This window comes from Anopheles bellator, chromosome X, assembly GCF_943735745.2.
Source record: "Anopheles bellator chromosome X, idAnoBellAS_SP24_06.2, whole genome shotgun sequence".
In the NCBI taxonomy this organism is placed as follows: domain Eukaryota; kingdom Metazoa; phylum Arthropoda; class Insecta; order Diptera; family Culicidae; genus Anopheles; species Anopheles bellator.
In genome coordinates this window covers 778,054-803,345 of record NC_071287.1, presented here as the reverse complement: position 1 = coordinate 803,345, position 25,292 = coordinate 778,054, and the positions used below count along the sequence as shown (strand labels likewise).

Below are 25,292 nucleotides of genomic sequence, written 5' to 3'. Positions count from 1 at the left end.
TGGAACAATCGTAACCTTAGTAACAAGCCCCACACACCCCCCCCACCGCCTGGGCGGCCGTTACCGGTTTGAACCGACGGCGCAGCATCATCGAGCACCTTTTCCGTAAACTAATCAAGATCTGAAACCCGCTCCTGGTTCGTCCTTGGAACACAGTACCTTCAGTGCCCTCGCCGCCCTTCCAAGGGTGATCCAGAATTCAGCTGTGGTGCATGTTGCTGATGCTGCCTTTCGAAACAATGCAAGCCGAGGCTCTTATCAACAGCCGCAGGTCTTATCAAGGGGCTGCTGTTGCTACTGCTGCTCCTGGTGTAAAATATTTATTCGCAGGATCCGCTGCTCCCCAGACAGACCCTAATCTAACGCGCATCGGGAGCGGGACTCCGCGCGGCTTCCATTCCCCAGTTCCGCCTTGTTGTTCCACGCGAAGGCGTGCTCGGCTCCCACCTAGCTCCACTTACGGCCCCAATAGCACACAATTTGGCTTGCAGAAGCTGAAAAGCATATGGCAGAATAAACCGTCTATGTACTTGTGTGCGGAATGCGCGGCAGATTGGGAGATGAGAGCGGTGACCGCGGAGCCAACCAATCATCGGCACTTTGATACAGCGCGCGCGCGGGGGCTCGCTTGCTCCTCCGCGTGTATACGTGCCCCACCCCCCCAAACCAGTACACACGCAATGACGCACTTGGGCATCTTATGTACAGGATCCGAAGGAGCTGCCCAAACAACCGAAATTTGCCAAATACTTCATTGGGCCTTCAGGGGGCCGCCGCCGCCACCGCTGCCTCAGAGGTCATTTCATGTCATGGTGTCTTTTTTCTCGTTCACCCTGCCCTCATCACACACCACCACCGGCGCGACAACCTTCTATCCGTTTATATAATGCTGCGTTGAGGATAGAAATTGCGTCTTAGTTTTCATTCCAGCCGCGAAACCGCAACGCGCGACAGGCGCAATGATTAAGTGCCCGAGCGGCGGGCGGGCGGGCGGTTGGTCGGGCCGGCTGGGTGGTCGCGGGGTATCTTAAAGGTCTTGGTTCCGACCCGCTCGTGCTCCGTTCGGGCTGGGCGACCCGAAGATGGTGGTTCGATGGCGGCGCACTTCGGCACACCGTGCCGCGCGAATTTTGGAACACCCCTTTTTCGGGCATCTCCCCATTCCCGTTCCCGTCGACTCTACGAGAGAGCTCCCCGGGTCGGGTTTTTTGTCTTCATTCTTTATATTATCTCAGCCCTCGATTCGCTCTCTGACGTTGGTAAGTTAAGCCTGTGTTGCCCCGCAAGGCGCTCTAATGATAATGTGCCTCGCGTGTGTCGGGGGTGCCTGTTGGCGGAATTTATGTTTTATTTTTGTTGTGCTTGTTTGCTTATGCGCTGGGAAGGAAGTAGTCGAACATCGTCAGCGCTACGGCAAATTGAGCCGTCGGGAGCAACAGACGCATTAAGCGCGCTTAGGATGAGTTTCCTAGTCGCCTTGCGTAACGCAAGCTACGATTTGGCTAGGATCAACCGCGGAACCCTCCAATCGGGAACAGGCGGGCCCAGCTAAGGGCACAGGCCCAAGGCACGCACGTTCGTCTGTTGTCCAGTATGTTTTGGAAACGGTTCCAATCGCCGATCGACCGAATGGCGTCACTCCAATCGGGATCACGTGATCGGTGACGCCCGTCCGTTAACTGCGAAGAAAACCTGCCGCCGTACTTTCGTACCGCGTGATTAGAAGAAGTAAGTCCTAAGCCTAAACTAAGGCTTGCTTTTGAGGTGTGGTTTTGCCCCTGTTTTCGTTCACGTTCCGGGTCCACCACGGGCGGGGTCTCCATAGTGGCTCAGTTTTCGGTGACATCGGTTTTGCCTACGGAGTTTGGGAATGTTAAGCACTACTTACAACGTTACATGACGACATGACATAGAATTTGTTGGCGGTGTTGGCGATCCGTGATGGGATTTGCCATCGGCGACCGCCGTCGCTGAGCGCTGCGCTAGCTGATAGGAACCGGTTTTGGTCGAGCCCAACTAGGTTCGACCAATCACTGTTCGCCTACAGAGTACAGTACCCCCCGCATCCTTATACAGCGGACCCCTTGCCAATCAATTTGGAGCCACTGTGCAAGTTATATCAAGAACTAATTGGTGGACTTAGCACAAGAGGAGAGCAACCTTCGTGGCTTTTAAATCGTTTTACTAAGCTGTTTGTTCTTTCGTTTGTTTCGTCGATACAGAGAGCGTGGACCGTGGGCGTCAAAAAAATCAGACAGTAGCTCACCTTGTCCGCCGCTCATGCAGCGATCATGCAAATTTCCGTCCTGTTTGCTCCACACGGTAGAAAAAAAAAACATCCCGGCGTCACCAAACTGACCGTAAAAACCGTGATATTGCACGTCACGCAAAACGATAACGGATAACGGCAAGGACGTGTAAAGGTTTTGTTTAATCTCACCAGTGGAACTAGCATAATAATATTAGTTACTATTCACTACTTCGTTTCGGCTAAGCGTTAGCATCATTCATTGCAAAAGATTACTAGCTGTAGGACTCTAGTAAATGACGGGTTTGATTTGAGTCACCTATGGCGATGTCAACAAGCACATGATGAGCGAATGTACAATGTGAGATGTGTTGTAGCCCAGAAAATGAGGCAATTTGGCAAAATAATGAATGTGGGCTCAAGTCTACGTTTCGAAAACTGTACTAATATTTGGCTCGTCCGTAGATCATCCATCTGCACTTGACTGGAAAAGAACGAAAAAGGATCAAAAACCAGCGTGGCCAGTGGCTACATAATGAACAAATGAACCAACATGTTAAAACCGTGTTCCGCGCGACATTCGCGCTTGATAAGGTAAGAGTGTTTCTACATTTCATCATCCATTGCAGCTAGATGGATGGTGAGGATGAAATCAGCAAGCAAGCGATTGAATTTGCGATTATTATCGTGTGCCAGAGAAATTGTTTGAAAACTTTCTAGGGGCAGGTAAACGTAAATTACCCTCAGCAGTAAGGCGATCATTGGTAATCAGACGATTGCGTGTCCTGCATACAAATATTCGTTCATAAGCGAAATATTTCCAGGGGCGAAATATTTCACAGCAACGTGCAGAATTTTCTGTACAGTTTGTGCTTCTGCAAATCGATACAAGAAAGTCAATTTATATTGAATTTTTGTTAAAGAAAGTCTCGGCAGTACAGTTTTTGAGGCTGCATGGGCTTCTTAAGGATTGCAAAGATGCGATGTTACCCGGCATTAGTGACACAAGCAATGACGTTTCGCTGTCCAAGCTGTCGAAAGTTTGTGACGTTGTTGTTCGTGTTGTTGTTGTCGAGAATATACGGAGATGTCGAGCGTGCGTTAAGCTGCATTGTTCTTTTTTGTAGTTAGTGACGACAAACAAAAAAACAAACACAGCAGTGCCACTCTACTACATTTGATCAGCGATTTTCTGCTCAGCGATGTCCCACCGGAACCTTACAGAACTCTTCCATATGCTGCGAAATAATGCCGCGCACAGTCGAAACGTAGGATACGAAAATGTACTCTCACACGATCGCCAAAAAGAGGCTTGTGCAAATGTCCTACTCTGCTCGATTTGCTTTCTTTTCCGCAGAACTCGGACAGCGAAACGCTTCTGGGGTCGCCGGGAAGAGCCAGCTTTCAGCCACGATGGATTGGGAAGTACGATGAGGCAAACTATCTGCTATTTAAGTGAGTACTCGACGTAGGCAATTAGCTTCTTGTGGTTTCTCTGAATGGTTCCCAAATATGCAGAATACAGGAGCGTGTGGACGAAGTGAAGAAACTGCAATCCGCAGTAGTACGGGCTGTGCTAAGCGACGAAAGCGCTCACAATCGCGGCATGGTAGGCCGGGGCCTTATCCTATTGCCAAACGCCATTACTGTACCGACACTCTTCACTCTTCCAGATGGAAGCTTACATGGTGGAGATTAAAACGCTGATCTGTACATGCCACGACAATGTTAGATCATTACAAAAAACGGTTAACGGTAAGATAACAGAACATTACGTTCAACCTGTTCGTCCCACAACCTATTTTGTACGACATTTCTTTTCTTTTTCAACCTTTTTCAACCTGTTCCCATTCATGCAGGCACCGAAGAGATGATGGTGCAAAACATTCAGAAGCACTTACTCTACGCCCTGCAAGGCTTGACGGGACAGTACCGACACTTGCAGACAAACAAATCCTTGCACCGCGGCATGGCGCAAGACGATCAGTTGGCCGAAGTACACTTGGTGGATGATTCTACTGCAGCCAGTTCGTCGGCTGCCTCGGGGAACCTTGGACAACGTAATTCGGTCGAAACGTTCGACAATTTTCTGCAGCTACAGACGGATGCAACAGACGCGGACGATCAACAGCTTTTAGATGATGTCTTTCAACTTCCTGCTACCGGGCTCACAATCAACCAGAAGCAGATAATGCTACTACAGGCCGACAACACAAAGATGTTGAAAAGCCGCGAGGACGAGGTGCTACGTATGACAAACTCCATCACTGACCTCAATGTTATTTTTAAAGACATATCGCAGTTGATACAGGAACAGGGAACGGTGCTCGATCGGATCGATTACAACATTGAGTCGGCTCAAGTTCGAGTTAATGATGGGCTACGCCAGCTGCAGAAAACGGAAGCATTCCAGCGAAAGAACCACAAAATGCACTGCATATCCTTTTTGGCGGTGATGATTATGATTATGATAATGCTTATCGTTTTCACCAAGCTGTAAGTAGCCACTACGGTAGATATACTTTAAATAAAATATCTTAAGTTTACGCCGTCTGAGTGGAAGTAAATTCGAAGGTATCTTCGATTTTTTGTCCGTTCCTCCCACAGTTCCCAGTGCTGTTGGGTTGGGTAAATTTAATAATTTCCGTTTCTGAAGTGAAAAGGTTCGCACAGAGGGAGCCTCTATTGAAGGTCAGAACCGATCGGCGGTTATAGCAGCAGGATGATTAACATAAAATTATTCCTTATTCAGCTGCTGCACATATAATTACGTAAGTGAGTCAAACGCTTCCCAGAAGAAGCCATCTTTCGGATATTTAGCCGAACAATCATAGATTATCGCTTACCACGAGCAAACTCACGCGAACGTGAATTTATTAAGATTGACACTACAGATTGACGAGTCTCAGCATATAGGGCTGACGTTCCTCTGGACCTTCTCCCGGGTTCGCAGGCCCGGTTTTCGGCACAGCATCACGGGGTTTAATGCTCGTATCCGTCCGGCAGCGCGTTGGCATGCGGGTTGTGGAAGAGGCTCTTGTTGCCTTCTCCCCACGGGAACCGCTTGTTGCGGATGCGCAGATGCTCGTACTTGATGAACTCCGGTCGTGGGTGGTCGTGCTCTTCCTGGTGCTTCAGGTAAGCGTTCAGCATGCACAAACCGACCGCGGGCATGGCAACGAAAAAGGACAGCTTCTTCCAAACCTTATAGCCACCGGCTGAAAGAAATCATCCAAATATGGACCAAACTACGGTTACAAGGCGTTGCAACTTGGTGTTTTTGTGCTTCATATGCTATTATGTAAGCACGTCAAACAGAAAAAGTAACCTCCCTGACCAACTGCTGCTTAGGGCCAGGGACCTTACCTTCATGGCCGGAAACCGCGGATGGGCCACCTACTTGTGCATGACGAACAGTTGATTGCGAGATCGCTCGACGAAAAATATGGGAAACGAGCGACATGTTGATAGTTGGCTGAAAATCTTTCACTGCACTGCGAAAGTGCCGTTCTCCCTTCAACCTGATCAATTAAGGGGGGAAAAATCGCGTCTGTTACGTATGACGTTAGCTATTCTCTACCGCTTACAGAACTGTCTATAAAGAAAATCATTTATAATAGAAACGATGGAACTTCGAACCCCCGGTAACGGCAACATAACGCCATCAATACAACGTCAAGCTTTGATTCTCACCCAGCAAGCCGGTGGTTTTTTACAAGAATGAATCATAATATCCTCAACAAAATTACGGATACAACAAAACGAACATAATTTTTGGTTAATTTATAATTTTTACTCAATATATAAGGCTGGGGAAAAAGTAATCCATTATATTCTTGGTAGATGACTTTAGTTATCGATATCTCGTGAAGTGCCGATCGTACAGTTTAGAGGTTAGGCTTGTTTTAAAGCTGATAGTTTATACTTCAAAACATGCTTTCACTGTTTATTGCAGGGGGTAAACAACGGAAGTCATCAATGAGAAAATTGGGTACATTTTACGGTTATTCTTTGGAAAAGGCCAAAATTCAAGCTAGGCTGCTCAAATTTTGCATGTTGTTTATGCTGCCGATACTCTAACAGCTAGTTATGTGCAATTTTGGTTCCGTCGACCCATTTCAGTTATTTTCGATGTTAATGCCTACGCAGACACGTCATCGAAAATGTCGATAAAAGCACAGAAATAAGCAAAGTTCATCGACATGTTAGTAATCAGAGCATCGGCCAGAAGCTAAAGATCAATCATCGAACAGCTTAAAGCCATTTGCGCAAAGCTGGATTCACAAAGAAGCTCGATGTTTGGGCGCCACCCTATTTACACCAAACAACGTAATGGCTTGAAATACCATCTGCACAGTTTTGGCCAAACGGAATGAAATCAAACCATTTCCTTAACGGATGGGTACTGGGGACGAGGAATGGGATTCATACGACAATACTGTGTGAAAATGATCGTGGTCTAAGCGTGGTTTTGCAATCGTAACTAACGGAAAATGTGGTTTGGTTCGATAACCCCGCTGTGGTGCGGAAGGGGTTAAAAAATTCGTTTGTTCTCCGTGGGCTTTCACTCGGTTATCGGTTATCGGTTCTCGGTTATCGGTTATCGGTTCTCGAATCTCGGTTCTCGGTTCTCGGTTTCCTTCTTATCTCGTCCGGATCCTCGGCCGGAGCGACCACTCGTGGGTCTGCGGCGTGGGTCTCATGAGCATCCTCTCGGCGGCTCGACTATGAACCGATCGATCGGGAACCGCTGGGTTGCATTTGCAACACGTGGTAAAGCAGCTTAACCGGTGGCCAACCCAGAACTAACGGCCAGTAAGGTTTTACTGGGTGTATGGTGGACTTGAAAGGAACCGTTTATTATGAGTTGCTTCCGTGTAGCCAAACACTAAATTCAGATTTTTACTGTCAATTACTGAATCGTTCGAAGCTAGCAATTGACCAGAAACGACCAGAATCGGCCAACGGAAGAGGCTTTGTGTTCCACCAGGACAACGAAATGTTACGCACGTCTTTAGCGACTCGCCAGAAAGTCCGGGAGTTTGTTTGGGAAGTTTTAATACAATGCATAGCCTGGACCTTGCACTAGATGGTTGACACCTTTTTCGCGCTTTACAAAATTTCCTGAGTGATGAAAAACTGCGATCAAAAAAGGATTGTGAAAAAGGATTGCTTGAGATTTTCGTCAATAACGACTAAACCTTCTACAAAAGAGCCTTTATTTTCTAAAAGGCATCAAATTTTCCAACAAAACGCAAATCGAACCAGTGGAAACCTGATAAATATAGTTTTCAATTTCACCCATAAATAATGGATTGCTTTTTCCCCAGCCTTATATTTGTGATTTTTTATTATTTAGAATTTTGAATTTTTTTATAAATTAGTCATAAGTAATGGTCACTGATCGAACATCCGATCTCTGATCTGATCCGATCTCAATTCCTCCAAATTGCTTATCTACTATTTTGATATTATCTGATTCTCCTAGTTCTGTACTTACTGACGGGTAAAAAACGAATGTTCCTTAAGCCTTACAAAGGGAATGCGCATTGCCGGAATTGGCTCTAGCAGGCCTCTTAGCAGATTTACACAAACTTCTGATACGTCGTGGTCTTCCGGAAAGTACGATTTGCTTTGCTGCTTGCGATGCCATTTTTCAAGTAACGCTGTTTCAACGAATCGATCGAGTTTGCAAGCCGGGTGCTTGCCAAAAATGCACTCGAAGAAAGTTGTCCCAAGGCTCCACAGATCGACGGTATCTCCATAATCGTTTTCCAAATACATCTCGGGAGCCATGTATGAAAGGGTCCCTTTACGTCGGTTTCGACTTAGTGGGTGCTGCTCCGCCATTCCAAAATCAGCTATTTTTATTTTTGTAGTTGTTGTAACGCGACCATTTGTGCTATTGTTGTGTGCAAGAATATTCTCCGGCTTTAAATCGAAGTGCGTAATTCGGCGGCTGTTCATGTACGTGACACCGTTTGCTATCTGGCTGAAAACTGTTTGGCAGACAGCTTCTTGCAGTTTGTTGCCTGTTTCCAAACACAAACATTTCCACAGATTGTTGGAATCGCAGAATTCCATTTTGATGCTGTATGCATCTTCAGTGCATACAGCTTCAATTATTTCTACAATATTTGCGTGTCGCAAATTTTTCATAACTTCCACCTCACGATCAAAATTTTCTTTCTTCACCTTTTTTCTGCACATTTGTTTGATAGCACACACATTACCGAGCTGAAAGCACACACAAAAAAGCATAGTTAAGTTGGTCCAAATTAGCACTAATCTCAAAACATTCATATTCCATTCACCGTATCTTTCATCTTGTAAACTTTGGCAAATCCACCCTCTCCGAGTTCTTGGCATAACTTATTCTCTGGAAATCCTGCAATCATTGTTCTACTATGAATAAACACCTATTTGTCGCGCGCACAATTCGAAAACTCGCCGGTTGCTTTCTTCTTTGGCTGCTGCTGGTACAAATCAGTTTTGGACTATGTTGACATATTGACGGTATAGTGGGTTCGATGTTCGCATTGCGTTACTGTGGCGCTACACGAAGCGTGAAAACTGGCGTAAAATTAATTATTAATGTCAAACTGTTTACGCTTCGTGTGGCAGCAAAAATGTAAAAACGAAATGTGAAACGTGTTTACGTTCGTGTTTTTGATCCGAGAAAATAGAAATAGAAGAGAAATAAATTGATTTCTGAATATTATTTTCTGTTGTTTTTTTTTTTATTTTGTTGCTATACCGGCAAATAAGAACTTAAATTATCCTCTGTTTGTCAGCATGTGTATGCAAAAAGTATTTACGCTCGGGGTTTCGGCCGACCCGTAAACGTTTTGACAGCGCCGCAGCAGTTTGGCATTAATCGTTAATGTCCAAATCATTACGTTATGCTTGATGTAGCCCCCCAGTAACGCATCGTCTGTCGCCACAGTTACAGCTTGTCAACCATTGAATTGAAAACAGAAAATGTATCTGTGGGGCCAGACGAAACGCAAATCGGACCGCAAAAACGCCATTTCGTTTGCGCTTCGTGTGGCAGTAAAAATATAACAAATAAAATGTAAAACGTGGTAACATTCGTGTTTTTGGTCCGAGAAAACAGAAATAGAAGAGAAATAAATTGATTTCTGAATATTTATTTCTGTTTTTTTTTCGATTTTGTTGCTTACCAGCAAATAAGAACTTATTGGTCGGTTTTGGTGTCGGATTTGCGATCGGCCGACAAATAACCACCGCCACCAGTGTTAGTGCTGGTTTCGAGTGATTTCAACAGTTCATATTTAACACCACGCCTAGTCCGTTCCGTTCTAAGATGAAAAGACAAACCATTGACTCATGGCTTCATCGTTGACTTCGAGTCGTATGTCTTTGATGCACCCCGATGCGTTGGACTATCACAAAAGTATTCATATTTCCTTCCCACTTACGGTCTGTTGCAAACAGTCTGTTCAGGTTCTTCATTGTTATTAATCTTAGATGAGCGGACCGTATTGATAAGGTTTACATTGTTGTTACAAGGCCGAAGAAAACGGGGTGCTCGACGTCACTTAGCATCACATCATAACGAACCCAAATTTCTTTATTTCGAATCATTCTCGAACCATTTAACTACTTGATAATGATAGCTGACAGTTAACCCGTATTGCCGAAGCCGAAACGCTTCTTCCGTTTACCACTGATTCTCATCGAGCGCCTCAGCTTCTTTGGAGATTTTAGTCCTGCCTTCACGAGGCTCACGAAAACATTGGCACCATTGGTCTTGAGTGCATCAGAAACTAAGCACGACTCGTCGAGCAGCGACTCCGTTAACTTTTCGGAGCTCTCGATGCGCTTCAGCCTCCGCTTACTATATTCCATACCGGTTTTCCAGTGACCGTTTCTCCATATCATTCGCAGGGTTATTGGTTGAGCACACGAATCATGAACGAGTTGACTGTGTGGAATTGGTTCACTCTTCGCTGACAGCTTTCGCTCTTCAGGAACTGTAAACAGAGCAACAAAGGAGTATTATTTACCCAGTACAGTTATCCCGTTAAAAAAGAATACAATCCCGCGTTACTTATGATGAGTGAAAACAAGGACACAGCTTACAGGATTGCACGTAGCGAGTGCTTTAGAACCCGGCCACATTGCCCCCCTTCCGAAAGTCAGCATTGCCGTACACGCCCGACGCGTTTTTGGCGATTGCGCAAACGATCGAGCCACGCTCTCGGTAGCGCATGGTCTGGTGCCCTTTCTGCTGCCAGCCTTTGACAATCACCTGGAATCACGCGCGATCGCGATCAATGCCGTACGCACCGGAGACGGTAGGATCCTACCTCGAGATTTCCGTATTCGTACTGGACTGCCATCGGTATGAGCTGGTGGTGGAACCGTGGAGCATCGACTGCTTCCTTGATGTCGTAGTCGAACCAGAGGGCGCGTGCCAGTGTCTGCCGAGCAGAAAGATGATGAGACGCAATGCGGGGTGAGTGAGGTTAGCTGGCTAATCGTGCCCAACTCCGATGGCAACCTACCAACGCGACTGCCGTGGTGATCTTGGTACCACCGGCAGCACCCACGACCAGCTTTACGTTGTGGAAGGGATCAGTCACAATCGTAGGACACATCGATGACAGGGCGCGCTTGTACGGGCGTATGAAGTTCGCCTTTGTCCCGGGCAAACCAAAGTAGTTGCTCAGCCCTGGTGAGGAGAAGTCATCCATGCCACTGTTCAGGATGATGCCGGTCCGAGGGCCCATTATTCCGGCGCCGAAACTGAAGTCGAAGACGAAGAAACAACGAAACGGTAATGAAACTCCCCGGGGCGAGCTGTAACTGCGTGGGAGCTACTGCGTGCACGGAAGCGCTTACTAGAAATTGATGGAACTCGTAGCCGAAACGGCATCACCGGACGGTGCTATATCGTAAAAGACAGAGTACTATTATTATTATGGTGTACACCGGATGCTAATGAGTGTAAGCCATTGGGAGTCGTTTACCTAGCACTGAGATGTGGGCCGTGCCGTCATTGTTGGGCGTAAAGAAATGACCATCGTAGTCCTCCGGCCGGTGGTGCGTTCGATCGTCATCGATGCGCCGGCGCACCGCCTCGGCGTACTCGGGTGCGGTCAGGTTCCGCGTGAGCTGCAATTAGAGTACAGAGAGCTGATGTTTGGTGAATTGGAGTGAAGACCAGGGTCCGTCCAGGTAGTTGCCAGCACCTCCAGCACGTCCGTAAACGCCGGATCGCCGAGCTCCGTGCGCTTGCCGTACGCGAACTTGAATGCCTCCACGATCCGGTGCGTCGTGCGGATGGCGGACTCGGCGGTGCGAGTGTCGCTCGCCCGGAACCCGAAGCCCTTGAGGATGTTCATGATCAACGCCAGGAGGATGCCACTGGCGGGAGGCGGCACCACGTACATCGTGTCCCCGTTGAGGTCGATGGGCAGCGACTCGTTCCACCGTACGCTACGCGAACGGAGGGTGAGAACGGACGTTAGCGGACGGGCGCCTCTGCTCAGCCCCGGTGGCCGGTTGCTCGTCGGACCGGTGCTTACCTGTAGCGAGCGAGATCTTCCGCCGTCAGAATGCTACCCACGTCACGCAGATCCGCCGCAAACTGGGCGGCCAATTCGCCCCGGTACAGCGCATCTCCGCCCGCGATCGCTACGTGGTCGAGCGTGTCGCAGAGCGCCCGCGGATGGATCAGCTCACCCTGCTGCTTCCGCTGGCCGGTGGCCGGATCGGTGAAGAGGTCCCTATCACACAACACACGCTGCGTCAGCGGCGGCGTTTTCTACAGTCAAATCAGGCCGTCGAATGGCCGCTTACCGGATACGCTCGTCGGACAGCGCTTTCGCGTTGAACGTCAGGGAGTCGTGCATGTGCTTGGTGATGGGAATGCCACGTCGGCAGAGGGCTTGCGCCGGCTGCAGCACTTCCGCCCACGGCAGCGCCCCGAAGCGCCGGTGCGCCTCCCAGTACCCCTTCAGCTCGCCCGGAACCGCCACCGACAGGGGGCCCTCGTTGGTGGTGCTCGGATCGTACAGGTGCATGTCTTCCTTCGCCCCGCCGGCAGCTATCTCCCGGGCGTCCAGCGTGTACGCGCACCGGTCCTGGCGCTGGTAGATGTTCATCACGAAGCCACCGCCCAGACCCATCGACTGCAGGTTCGTGAGCCCGGCGCAGAACATCATCCCCACCGCGGCGTCCACTGCTGACCCGTTTCGTCGCAGCAGATCGCTGAAAAGGGGAACGGACACACGATCAAAACCACGGGCGACCCCCTGGTCCTCCAGTGACTTACCGGCCGATTTGGCTGCAGATATCGGAATCGCTACACACGGCCGTCGACTCGAACAGGTGCAGGGTGGAGTACGACTGTTTGATCGTGAAGTCGGTGTCGGCAGGATCGGGCGGCGACAACACGGCCACGGTCGGAGCCGGCTGCCGATCGTCGCGGTGCTGCTGGAAGCCGAACCAGAGAAGCACCAGTACCGCAACCAGTGGCACGGCAATGGAAGGCACTAGCATAAAGCTACGCACGGAGGGAGCATGGAAAACGGAACCATGGTTAGGTGGCGTGAAACAGCGTACACAGCGAGTCCCGTCCCGAAAAGAAATGGACACACACACGTGGCGAGGAAATCCGGTGAGACAGAGCGAGAGTGAGCGAGAGGGAGAGAGAGAGCAGAGTAGACTGCATCGAACGAGAAACGAGACGGGAGCAAGTGAGAGTAAGGGAGCAAGTTGGTTGATGGAGCATGCTTGAAGCTGGAGCTGTCACACCGTCGTCGTTTATTGATTTGTTGATTTCGAGAGTTTCGGAAATTCGAGAGTGTGACGACACACCAGGACACCAGGCCAATACTTTACCAGTTGGTCGCCATGGCGCGGGAGACCCTCTCCCCGTCTTTCCCCGACAGGCCGGACAGTGCTTCCACGCGGATACACTACGCCGGGCAGAGGCCAGCACGCCAACGTTAGCACCCGCGCATGATGTGATGCGGACAACGACGCACAACCGGTGCCAACGGCAACAACTGCGCTACTGCGCTGTACTGGGGGGAACCCTAGGACTCGGACTCTGGAGGGGTGCAAAGCTCACAGGATCCGCTCACCGGTCGGAGAGCGCGAGAGAACACGACCTGGATCACGGGGGACTTCCGGCACGAGTGGCAGAGAACGGAACTGCGGAACTGCGGCGCAGGGGCGCGAAGGTGCTTCTTGCGGTCGGGAAGACTTGGATGTAACTGGCACTGGATCCCGTCCGCCCGTTCGACTGCTGATCGCTAATCATTCACCGGTCTGTCTCTCTTTCGCCGGCTCTGTCCCCTTCTCTCGCCATCGGATTCGAATGAGCTCTATTTCTGTAACACACAGATACACACACGCATGGCGCACTTTTGGGGGGAAAGTGCGATGATCCGGGACGGTCGGAAACGGTGGCGAAGGTTGCGTGCCGTGTTTGGAGCACGCAACCAACGGTTGGGCGGTACCGAGGCCGGCGCGCGATAGCAGAGCGCGCAGAGGGCAAGGTCGCCGACTGCGTCTCTTCGGCCGGCACAGCATCTCATCTCGCTGCTAACCACACACACTCGTTAGCAGTAACAGGAACTTGTTTTCGCATTTGCTCCAATTTCGGGGCGGAAAACGTATCGGTGCGGTCTTGGGTAGCCACCGGAGCACTTTCAGCACAGCACAAGGCAGATCGGCTTCGGCGGTAATTGTCGGGTTTGAGGTGAACTCGAATGTGAACAGACTGAAATACTTGCGCCGCAATAATCATGTCGTACGGTTCCGCTTTTTCGGCTAGAGCCAATTTACGCGGCAGGCCCGCAGCGACCCGTGACCGAACTATGCTGATAATGGAACGGAATTTTTGGCTGCGCTGCGCTAGCAAAAAATACGATTTCGATCAGCCAACGGCCAACGGGGAAGATGGTTCCATTGGGCAACCCCAACCCGTTGTCGCGCGCGCGAAGGTAGCTTTTTATTTTTACCGCACCAAGGTGATTGCTTAACAATCCGCCGGCCCACGTGCGTCGGCCGTGTGTTGATCTGGTTGTTAACACCGCGTCTGTATGAGGGACCGGTGGGGGCGCCCAGTGGCCAGTGGGTTGATCGGGATTCGGGAGTTTCGGAAAGCAAGCTCATCGTCGCGGCGCACTCGTGTCAGATTTTAAACTAACACCAACTCTGCCTTGCGGTTTATTTCTGTTTTCTTCCGCCGCTACAGGTTCACAAGGATTGCAAGGATTCGGCTGCAACCGGCAGCCCCCGGGAGAGCTGGGGTTTTGTTTTGAAAATGATTGTTGGGTGGGCTGATTTGCTGCTGCCCAGAACAGTTCAGACTCTAGACTATCCAGGGTCCTCCAGTCATACTTGTAGTGTATGATAATACAACCGCGCCCTTCCGCGGTTAGGCAAACATACTTTGTACGTGCACAACATACTGCTTCGTTAAAAATACTTCAGCCTAACAAACACACTCTCTAGGTGGCTCTAGGACCCGCGCTGTGCGCGCTATCTGCTTTCTGTGCTCTCTCTCTCTCTTTCTCTCTGCTACGTGTTGTGCTTCAGCTCTTGAGCCGTACCGGTTTTTTTTTCTTCTCCGGTGTCTCTATATTATGTGTATATATATATATATATATATTATTGGCCTATATCTGGTATGCTTTGTGTCCTGTCGACCGAGCCTTTAGTCAGTTCCGTTACCCAAAATTTCTTGCAGCGAGGAAAACTTTTTAAACGATAGCTTTGGCTCGGTCGCCGGTGGGTGCATTGGCAGCTTGGCACTTGATTGTCTTGTCGCGACGCAAAGATTGTCGGTTTGCTGCTGCTGCTGCTGGTGGTGGTGATGGTGGAGATTCGGTGCGTTCGTGGTGGTGGGAGAAGCCAAAGGCTCACAGTCGTCGCCTGCGTCGCCGGCTGCGGCTGAGGAGTTGGCGGACGAGTCGCTGAGTAGCCGCGCCCGGGCGGCTGGCTCGTCATCCGGCAGGATCTTCGTGATCGTGATCTTGGGCCGCGTGGCCGTCGCCTGGCCGACCGTGAACTCCTGCTGCACGGCGGCCAGCGCCGTAACGATGGGCGGCGGCGAGGTGCACCCTACGCCGAGGGCCGAGCAGCTCCCGAACTTGGTGCGGCTAAGCGGCGAAAGGATCGCCTGGTCGGAGGACCCGTCCGGCCCGGCCGGGTCCCCGTCGACGCGTGCCCCGCCGTCGGCGAACGCCAGCAGCAGGGGTTGTTGTTGTTGCTGTTGTTGCTGCTGTTGTAGCTGGGCCCCGCTGAAGGAGGGGCGCCGAGAGCCGCAGGTCGACGGGGTGCGCGCCTGTATCTCGTAGTGGATCTCCATCTTCTGCTTCTGCTTGCGCCAGATGTTGCGGAACGAGCGGCGCACGATCTTGCTGCGGACACCGTACAGGACGGCGTTGACCGTCGGCGACAGGAGCAGCAGGAAGCAGGCCAGGTAGAGTAGCAGGGCCGGGGTCCGCCAGCTGCTCGTCGCAAACGGGAGCGCACTGTTCCACAGGATCGCAACGTAGTACGGGCAGTGGAGTAGGATCGCCGAGCCGACGAGCTGGATCACGTTGGCCGCCGGGTTGCAGGCCGTTCCCTGGCCCGAGCAGGCTCGGCAGTCGGCCAACGGAACCCCGGCGGCCGCCGGCTGGCCCGGGCCGGCGGCCGGCCCGGGGCCCGAGCTCTGCACGAAGAACGGGTTCCGCTGGTGGGTGATGGTGAGCTGGGCGGACAGCGTCACCTCGAGGATGGCCGAGGCGATCCGATTCCGCTGGTAGCGCGCGATCATGAACACCTGCGAATGGGCCGCGGCAGTCGCGGAGGTTAGCCAGCCACCCGTGAGCCAAGCAGTTACATGCTACTGACCTTCATGTTGCAACCCACGATCAGCCCGATCGGCAGCAGGATGGTGAATAGGACGAAGCAGACGCTGTAGATGAGGGATCCGGTCGTCTGCAGGTTCGGCAGGCACAGGGCGTAGTCGGCGTCGAACTTGTACGCGGAGATGCGCAACGCCTGCGGCAGGCTGAAGAGCGTGGACACGAGCCAGCCGGAACCCAGTGTCACCAGGACTTGCTGTTGAGAGACCAAAGGACATATGTCGGGTGAGTGAGTGTGTATTGTGGTGTGGTGCAGCTAACGGCTCCGGGTCCGGGGTCGGGGTACCTTTTTCGTGTTGATGAAGGTGCCATAGTGAAGCGGGGTGGCGATAGCGAAGTACCGGTCGAAGTTAAGCGCACACAGCGTCCACAGGGCGATCGAGTGGAGCGTGTTGAAGCAGATCCCGAACAGCAGGCAGGCTACGTCGCGCGCTTCGCCCGGCAGCAGCAGCTGGAACAGGCTGACCGCGTAGAAGATGAAGTAGAACAGGCACAGCACCGCATTCACGATCCCCAGGTGCAGCAGCAGCACCTTGCTGGCGAAGGTTATCTGGAAGTGGAAAAGGAGCCATCACTAAGCGGAAGCAGGTATGATTTTAACCATCACACCTCCTACTACTTCAAGGACATCGACGGTGATTGGAATGATTTTTTCGAATGCGCCCAAAGTAGGAGCATATCCGATAAGATCTACCGAGAGAGATAGTGAGAGCGAAAGAGAGAGAGATGGGAGAGATGGGACAGCCGTCGGTTGCAGCATCCGCGTTGCAAGGCGTTGTCGATGCATTAACGGTCGATTCCACGCCGGAAGTTAACTTAAATGGGAGAGCAAACACAATTAGGGAAACGATTTTACTGGCAAATTACGGCTACTCGTGGTTTCCCCCGTGGGCCCGTGTATATCCTTCACGGTGCGGCCATTTTATTTCTGGCTTTTTCCTTTTTCCTGCACCGTGTCGTTTCCTCATTATCTCTTTTTCCGCCTACGGAGCGGGCTAAGAGCTTCTTCTTCGGTGGCCGTTTTCAGTTTGAAAACTTAAAAGCTTTTGCCCCGGCTGCAGGGCCCCCTGCCGTCTGCAGGGATACTAGGATGTGAGGGCGAGGTGATTGCTCTGCACTGCACTCGATAGCATAGCAGCCCAATCAAACGTGATGGATTTGTCAATTTAGATAATTGGCTTGTTGAAAAATCGGAAACCCATCGACTGGAGGGAATAATGAAACCGGAGAGGATTCGGCGTCCTCGTTGGGCGGTTCGCAATCAACTTCGTGTCCTCACTTCGCATCAACCGGTGCCAGGTCACGGCTGGCATTGGCCTTGTGGCGGCCTATCGAGAGTCATTCTTTCCCGTTTGTTGTCAGAGTGGCGGGAGGAAATGAAAAATCAATCCCCATGCAACGGGGTTGCCCTGGCGCAATAACACCTTCGCATCCTTTTTCGGTATGCCACGTCCCAATGTGTAACCCAAACCGAACTACATCCGTGTTTGATTCGATTTCATTTGGCCTCTCCATCTGCAATTCGATTACCTGGAACCACAAAGTCCCTTTCTCTTTCGGAAGCGGGGGTTCAAGTTCAGAGGGAACAGCGCTGACCAAACTTTGGATCATCCTAGCCGACCGCCGGCGCGCTGTGGGATGAAAATTGATGTTGACATTGGCGGTGATGCCCACATCCGTTTTGACATGCCACACCACAGAATGGTGTAATAAAATTAACCAAAAAAATCGGGAACGCAGTTAGAAGTTTGCCAGTTGAAAAGTGCTGCACGTAACGGGGCCTGACCAGAAGCTTCGAACCGGGTAAACGCAAGCTCAACAGGTGTGCTGTGCGGCATACCGACCCCAACTCTTTGCCCTGTACGCTATTCCATTTGGCATTTGGCGAAACAGACACGAGCATCATTAAATTTTCACCAGCAGATTCATCTCCCGGGCCACGCTGCCATCCGACGGCTATGTGGGGGTAGAGGTGTGCTGGTGTGTCAGCTGCCAGGCCGTTCCGTCGCACTCAGGGCTCTTATTTTAATGCTGGAAAAGGTTTTCTTATTTCGAGTTCAACAAGCCGCTAGAAGCCGGTTTTTTAAAAAACCTTTTCAAAGAGGAATCGGCACTTGAATCGGTCAAGTGCCCGGTATCGCTGTGCACTTCGTGTACTATGCTTCCTTGCTTCGTATCAACCTCGATGGCGGCCGACAGCACATGTCGAGCGGTAGAATATGCTGCAGCTGCTGCCTGACACATGACCGTCAACCGGCTGTGGGCGGTTTTGGAGTATATTCTAAAACATCACAATCGCCTGGTCTCGCAGCATGCGAAAAGGACGCAGCGTCAAATTGTTTGACCAAATTCCTGCCGAGGTGTGCGAGGGTGTGAAGGATAGAACCCAAAAATAGAACACAGACGAAACACCCCGGCAGAACAGCTCCTTCACTGTTGTGCACTTTTGGGTGGCAACAATTCTCACAGGCAACAGGATGTAGTATGCAAAGGGCGACACCCCACTCAGTGAATATTTTCTGGAACCGCTTCTTCGCCTTCTGCCCAAATTCTTTAAATCGATCCCCAACAGTCGGAACACACGGCGTCACGACAAAGACGTACTGACATTCACTATTCGATTGATTTTTGGGAAAGTTAATATGAACGTGGCCATTTGACGCAAGTTGGAAAAAGGGGGCAAGATTTTTCATTCGAACCGGGCTGCAGCATGGTTTGAGTATGAGAACTTGAATCGCCGTTCCTCGAATAAGCAAAGGTAGTTCAGCTCGAAAACAAACTTGAAGAAAGTTATTTATTTCTGGCGGATTAGCTTTTCGCTTGACGAGACGCACAAGGAAGGGCGCGAGAGAGAAGCTGGGTGTATGCCATTAACATACGGTTTTCCACACCACTGGCTTATTGGAAAACGTTTGGCTACGCGAAGAAACGAAACCAGGGGTGTGCCTTAAAGGTTGCTCCTTTACCCGATATTTGTTTTTTTTTGGCAAACGTTAACACGTTCAGTCTAAGCTCATGCCACACTGTATACTAACTCCGCCGAAAGGGCCTGGCTCAGCAACTTGCTCATCCGCTGTCAAGACTGGTCACCGTTTTCTGCGAGATACTTCAACTGCCTTTTCCAGAACTGAAAAAATGCGAGTAGGAGACACTTCCAAGAAAGACACCATCTGTTAGACATCTAATTTCAACGGCAACGTTGGCGAGGAGGATGGCTATTGTGAGCCCTCCCCACGAAACTTTGGACGTGGACGGGAATAATGATGGTAGAGTGGCATAAAAATAACGAAGCCGCTTTGCCGTCACTGTCCGATACACTACACTAATTCGTTACCGCAGGATTCAACATCCCATTTTATTTGAAGTGCTGAAACGAGGTTGGGAAACACCTTGAGAATATTGACTTTCTAGCAAATGAATTGCTCGCCATCCGTCTGCTTTCCTTTGGTCGTACTAGAAGAAATATCCGCGGCAGAGGCATACAACGGCCCAGATCCGTAGTTTGCGTAGCGCCTTCTAATACCACCGAATACTAGCTTTCGGGATTTCCTCGGCAACTGCACTGCTGGAGCGTACAGGTCAGTTGATTGGCTTGCATTCTACCCCCGACAGGGCAGGAATACGTGTTCAAACTCTGATCATTACTATCGTTAGTGGCCTCTCTGGGGTGTACCCGGTGTAATGGATTAGGATTCCAGTTATACTTGGAAATCAAATCACGTTCCCGAAAGCTCAGCACACCACGGTACTGCCGTATTGGCCCAACCAAGGACCAGATCCTTGACGCACTTGTCAACAAAGACCGTACCGTCACGCTGGAAAATGCTTGACGGAAAGGCAGCAATTCCGGCGATCCCTTCTTAGATACGGGCTTGAGGGATACGGTTTAAATAGGTGTTTTCGTCTTGGCAAACATTTCGTCACCTAAGCATCTTTGCCCTTTTTTTCTATTTAGATTTGAACGGTTTTCATCGCTTGCACATCGAAAAGAGTTTTCCCATTTGGGGGAAATATGAACCAGAAGCTGCGAACGTAGTCAACCGTCGCACAACCCGTTGCCAAGGTGAGGCAACACTAAAGTTGCCAGTTCAATGAATAGGGCGACACCACCCATCGTCCGCCGTTGGACCGCCCATACAACGATTTAATCAATTCCAAATTATTGGGTCTAACGACTGTACTCACCTGCTTCGTCAGGGCAACGATAACGACAATGTATGTGTTAACGGTAAAGCCGACTAGCACGGCAACGAGGGCTAATATCTCCAACTGAAACGGCACCATTCTGAGCAGCTGTGTTGTCGTCGTTGAGCAGTGGATGATGATGGTTGACGGAAAACGTTCATTTCGTTTGCAATACGGGAGCTCGGCTACCTTCTAACGGCCCTCGTCCTGCCGTTTTTGGGAACGATCAGGGAGTGCGGCGCAACTAATTACCAGGAGCCGACGAAGTTGCCCAGTTAAGAGTGGTAGATCCTGCCTCTTCTATACCTGTACCTTGCGGCACACACCCGTGAAAAGCGTCTCGAGATCGATTTCAGTTGTGGTACGAAATGGGTTGTGTTGGTTTCTTCTTCATCTTTGTTCTAACTCTATAGTCTAAACCATGCCGGGCAGGACTGCTAGTTGAAAGTCACGATTGATTGGGGTGAAGTTTAGCTTCACAAGCAGCAAATGAAACTTTACCGTCCATTCTAGATCCGCTCTCCCTAAAGACTCTAAATTCCTTTGGATTTGATAGATTGAATCTAGCTTATTCCCTCGAACTACTCTTTTTAGCTCTGTTAATTACTTTTGGTTGTTGATAGTTTTCGATCGCTATTAACATCGAACAGAGATCGTGCGTTGATATGTCCGCGCCAGTTGTCCAACTGTGTATTTAATTTGATATGACCGCGGTTGCTTTCGAGCTGATGTGTATAGCTTGCCTTAACTTACGAACCCTTCTATAACTTGCGCTGGATATAAATGCTGTGCAGTTACTCCTAACACCGTTTTTTTTACTTTTGAAATTCGTTCTGTTTAAAACAAATCCTGATCGTGCGAATCACTCTCTGATATGACGATCTCTTGAAAGATTTGACCACTCCTTCTGGTGTGTGATTTTAGTCGGGTTCGGTCGGCTTAACTTCTGTATTCCAACTTTACTATTCTACTTCCTGCGTGAGGACTGCATGACTCGTTAAAAAATATTCTATCCGTCTTCACGTTGGGCACCTCACTCGATGCGCTCGGCTCAAATGGTTCGCAGTCTTTTGAGTGTTTCCTGTAGGATTTCTTTCTCATAAAACACCGGCTTCTATCCACTCCTATCACACGCTTAGTAGCTGTTGTTCTACTTCTTCGATTACGGCTGCAATTAGACACCAACAATTAGTAACAGATATCAAATGATAATCAAACAGAAATGTAGCTGGCACACATACTAAATTCCTTCGCTTATGTAACATAGTTCTGTAACTACGATATTTTATACAACCCGACTCCTATCTGCTTGTTTTAATAGTAGGCACCATCTGTTGGCTCCTAAATACGATATTGCACAGTGGTGCTTAATAAAGCCAACAAGGAAGAATACATCTGTTGACTTGCGATCTGCTTTGGTAGGAACCGATGTAAATAATTCATTCGCTGGCGTGTTACACCGAACCAAAAGCCACGTTTACTAGCTTTACGGGGGATGAGACCTTTACTTCCATTTTGGCGCCTGGACTGGTCAATGACAGTCATCCACGTAAAATGTGATCCCACACCGCATGCGGCAACTTTAACAGAAGGTCGGCTAGTGGATGTTACCGAACCACTGAGGTCAGTACTAAACAGTGCTACCGCTGAGTCGTGCTTGCCTCAAAAACAATGTCTACAACGAGATCACGTCTGGCTACCTCTTGCACTGCAACTAACAAACAATGGGGCGCTCTTCCGAGCAGGTGGTTGATGGGCGATGGCACCGCGTCGGTAACAAAATCCTCGTGTGGCCATGGAGGTTAGGACACAGTTGGCTTGGTGCAGTATTGTTCGCAAGAGCACGCAAGAATCTTTCCGGAGGTCACTTTTACACTCCACTCACTCCACACGCAGGCTGAAGTAAGGACGGTACGATCATGGTTCGTCCTGGCGGATTGTTTCGTCGAGTTTGGTGAACCACCACCAATAAGTCTTCGGATCAATGGTTATCAACGGTTGGTGTGGTTCATGATTGTGCGGAGTACGGAGGACGTAGTTGTTAATAGCAGGTCACCCCGAAGACTGAATACCGTCGGTGGCTGAAATAGCGATGGAGCATTTCGTTTGTACACACCTCGGCCGTTTCACATCTTCCAGCGCCTGCCACCACAGGGGCGAGCGCTCCGCACTTGCGGCCAAAGCAATGCTTCACTCTACTTTCTATCTAAAGGACTTGTATCGAACGTTCCGTACTGCTTCGTCCTGACACTATACGCACATGCGCCGTAGAACCTATCGCGTTGCTTCTAGCTTTTTTTCAAATCCCACAACAAATGATTGTTTTTTCCAATAGATAGTTCAGTAAGCTTCATTGAGGAACTGAGGACAATTTTAGCAAAATGGCAACCGCGTAGTGGATGATGGATCATCATTATGTGTGTTAAGATTGCTAAATGACAGGTTCGTTAATTCTACTTACCTTGATGGGGTTCTATAAATAAGTTAATTTTATTTATTTATATTTTTGTCAGTGTCTTCAGGAAGACATTACAACGTGTACAGCTTTAAGTATTTTCCCAGTTTGATCAGAATAAAACAATTGTATTATTTCACGCATTGCCTTTCTTAATTGCATATTTACTCTGGGTACAGTATCTAGCGACATAAGGACACGGTTAGTGTGACAGTCGTCGTATAGTTGTGGTCGTGATGGCGAGGGTGGCAATTGTAGCAAGAAAACCACCCGAAAAAGCAGCACCACTACACACCTTTCTAGACACCCAGCATTTTCGCTGGGAGGAGAAAGAGAGCGAACGATATCCTTTACGTAGTGTTAAATATCATCATACCATATTATCGTGGCGTCTGCAACCCGAGCAATAACCGACGATCATCGTTGAGGATGCAACAGGTAGCTGCAAAATTGCCTAAAATCAAGGCGGGTTATGAAAGACATACTAACTTTGCTGTTTACTCATATTCACCGTTATAAACAATACCACACCAAATATTCTTATCGAACGAGAAGAAAATCGGAATAAACGCAGAGAAAGAAAACCATTCCAAAAGGGATACATTGACATCCGTTGACAACCAATCAAAACTCATACGACGCACGCAGGGTAAGTTATTACAATATGCTTTAATTGTATTACATTACTTAACTCGTATGTTTTAAGGTTTCGTGTTAGCTTCTTGTACCTGCTTTCTTGCGTTTGCTGCAGTTTCGTAATTGCCTTTTGTTTGCTTTGTGAGTTTTCCTTTGTTTCCTATCCATAAAGATCCCACTCAGCGTACATGTGTCCTAGACGTCGTCTACGGACACCTTGTTGATGTTTTTCTCGTTCGCAGGCAGCCATGCCTCGTTCATCTCACCATAGCAGTGTTTCTGCTCCGGATTACGGTATTTATTTTCATTTTGAACCGATTGCGAGTTGGTACGGCACTTCGTCAGACACAGTTCAAATTGGTCAACAACGGTCGCATAAAGGGCCACCTGACGACCAATGGCTTTGGCTAGCACTGCTTCCAAAATGGGGCGCTAAAATAAACGTTAAAACTTAGACAGGACAAATGGAATTGCACTGAAAACAACCTTGTTAGGATGCAGGCAACAGGACACGCAATATTCGTACACAGCACAGCAGTGATTGGGCAAGCAAGATTTGCAGGAAAACAACCGCTTTTGTTCGCCAACGTTGCAGCAGCCGTTCTGTAAAAGATCTGCGCGGGGACAAACGAACCCTCGGTCGTCGACGAGGAGGGATTTGCCCTGCACAGAGTTACGGCAGCTTACTTGCGATTGCTCTTCAGTTTCGTTTCCCATTAGCGGCTGTACTGGTTGAATCTTTGTCCACACGATCGCTTTGTGGCGCAACAGCTGCGTTTGAAGGAAGTCCGCATTGAGACTGAGATTGTTGTTCTACAATAAAGACACAAGCACTTAGTCATAGACATGTCGACAGTTCTTACATTAAAACACGCCCCAAATAAGCATACAACCATTACCTTCCGTATCAAATGGATCATGCAATAGGATAGCGAAAGTAGAAAAATAATCGCCAGCACCAAACGTCGTCGGATGAACTTTGCGATTACAGCATAACACATCTTACTTCATATTACGTTCAATGAGGAGTACAGCTTTATTCCATTAATGGTTGCCTTTGCCGCACGTTTTCTGGACCTTTCGGGACTCGAGACTCTTTCAAAAAGCGCTACAATTCTCAAACAATGTACCGCTACCAAACACAGCAAGCCCAAAAAGGTAAACAAAGGCAAAGAGGAACAAGACGCGAATGTCAAAGCCACTAACAGTGAAATCGCAATATATCTTAATCGCGTTTTAACAGAATTAAATTTTAAATCTAAATCTGTACCTGTATTGTAGCACGTCCGTCCGTGTTCAGGATCCTACACTGGCTGTTCCGCGTCCCTTGTCCACCTGTGAGAGCTTGATACTTACTTACTTACTTACTTACTTTCTATGTGCTTTAATACAACTAAATTTAAACTAATTTTCAATTATCTTTATTGTCGTTTTTCATTCACTCCAGTGGTAATGTTGCTCATGAAACGTATTTTTGTACCAGAATAAATTTATTGATACAACAGGAAAAAGCTAGTGCCCGGTTTGTCCGCAGATCATCCGTGTACGCACCATACGATACGATGCGGCGCAGGGAAATGATTCAAAAGCATTCGTTTATTGGCTGGTTGCCTAGTTCCGATTGAGTACACCATGCAAACGGATACAGAGTTTGACGGAAAAGATATATTCAATCTCTAGGCAGATTGTTTTATTAACTTTAATATTGGCAAATTGGTTTTGCTCCTTTTTTGCAGGCACTGTCTGAGTGACTTAGAAGGGTCTACCAAAAACTAGGAGGAGCGGTAAAAAACGGTTATAAGTTATGGCGCAGAGGAAGTAAATACTCTATTCGCGTTCTTCAAGAATCGCTAACGTGTATGGTACTAATCGC

At 49.1% G+C, this 25,292-nt stretch overlaps 5 protein-coding genes across 7 annotated transcripts; 1 reads left to right on the top strand and 4 right to left on the bottom strand.

Annotated features, from left to right (window-relative positions):
- The first annotated feature begins 3,359 nt into the window (after positions 1–3,359).
- LOC131213660 (syntaxin-16) lies at positions 3,360–4,750 on the top strand. Of its 2 annotated transcripts, none has more exons than XM_058207747.1 (5): positions 3,360–3,516; positions 3,606–3,703; positions 3,767–3,857; positions 3,922–4,003; positions 4,108–4,750. In XM_058207747.1, the coding sequence occupies exons 1-5, from the start codon at positions 3,451–3,453 to the stop codon at positions 4,746–4,748; spliced, it is 978 nt and encodes a 325-aa protein (XP_058063730.1). In that variant the 5' UTR covers positions 3,360–3,450; the 3' UTR covers positions 4,749–4,750. The 2 variants fall into 2 exon arrangements, with proteins under 2 accessions (XP_058063730.1, XP_058063729.1); XM_058207746.1 differs by having other exon boundaries at positions 3,360–3,531.
- A 340-nt stretch (positions 4,751–5,090) lies between these two features.
- Positions 5,091–5,791, bottom strand: LOC131213603 (cytochrome c oxidase subunit 6A, mitochondrial-like). The gene is made up of 2 exons (XM_058207674.1): positions 5,615–5,791; positions 5,091–5,466 (listed from the first exon to the last, which is right to left on the bottom strand). Exons 1-2 carry the CDS (start codon positions 5,709–5,711, stop codon positions 5,231–5,233), a joined length of 333 nt encoding a protein of 110 aa, XP_058063657.1. The 5' UTR covers positions 5,712–5,791; the 3' UTR covers positions 5,091–5,230.
- Positions 5,792–9,821: 4,030 nt separating this feature from the next.
- Positions 9,822–13,255, bottom strand: LOC131213506 (glutathione hydrolase 1 proenzyme-like). Of its 2 annotated transcripts, none has more exons than XR_009156960.1 (11): positions 13,121–13,255; positions 12,552–12,782; positions 12,077–12,487; positions 11,803–12,003; positions 11,467–11,713; positions 11,245–11,389; positions 11,117–11,162; positions 10,780–11,020; positions 10,582–10,695; positions 10,323–10,523; positions 9,822–10,245 (listed from the first exon to the last, which is right to left on the bottom strand). XR_009156960.1 is itself a non-coding variant. In XM_058207558.1 (11 exons), the coding sequence occupies exons 1-10, from the start codon at positions 13,132–13,134 to the stop codon at positions 10,377–10,379; spliced, it is 1,797 nt and encodes a 598-aa protein (XP_058063541.1). In that variant the 5' UTR covers positions 13,135–13,255; the 3' UTR covers positions 9,822–10,245; positions 10,355–10,376. The 2 variants fall into 2 exon arrangements, 1 of the variants encoding a protein (XP_058063541.1); XM_058207558.1 differs by having other exon boundaries at positions 10,355–10,523.
- Positions 13,256–14,893: 1,638 nt separating this feature from the next.
- Positions 14,894–20,427, bottom strand: LOC131213210 (trace amine-associated receptor 4-like). Its single transcript, XM_058207204.1, has 4 exons — positions 20,329–20,427; positions 16,430–16,693; positions 16,130–16,339; positions 14,894–16,058 (listed from the first exon to the last, which is right to left on the bottom strand). The coding sequence occupies exons 1-4, from the start codon at positions 20,425–20,427 to the stop codon at positions 14,946–14,948; spliced, it is 1,686 nt and encodes a 561-aa protein (XP_058063187.1). The 3' UTR covers positions 14,894–14,945.
- Positions 20,428–23,364: 2,937 nt separating this feature from the next.
- Positions 23,365–24,566, bottom strand: LOC131213675 (SREBP regulating gene protein). Its single transcript, XM_058207770.1, has 3 exons — positions 24,319–24,566; positions 23,906–24,232; positions 23,365–23,851 (listed from the first exon to the last, which is right to left on the bottom strand). Exons 1-3 carry the CDS (start codon positions 24,418–24,420, stop codon positions 23,615–23,617), a joined length of 666 nt encoding a protein of 221 aa, XP_058063753.1. The 5' UTR covers positions 24,421–24,566; the 3' UTR covers positions 23,365–23,614.
- Positions 24,567–25,292: the final 726 nt, after the last annotated feature.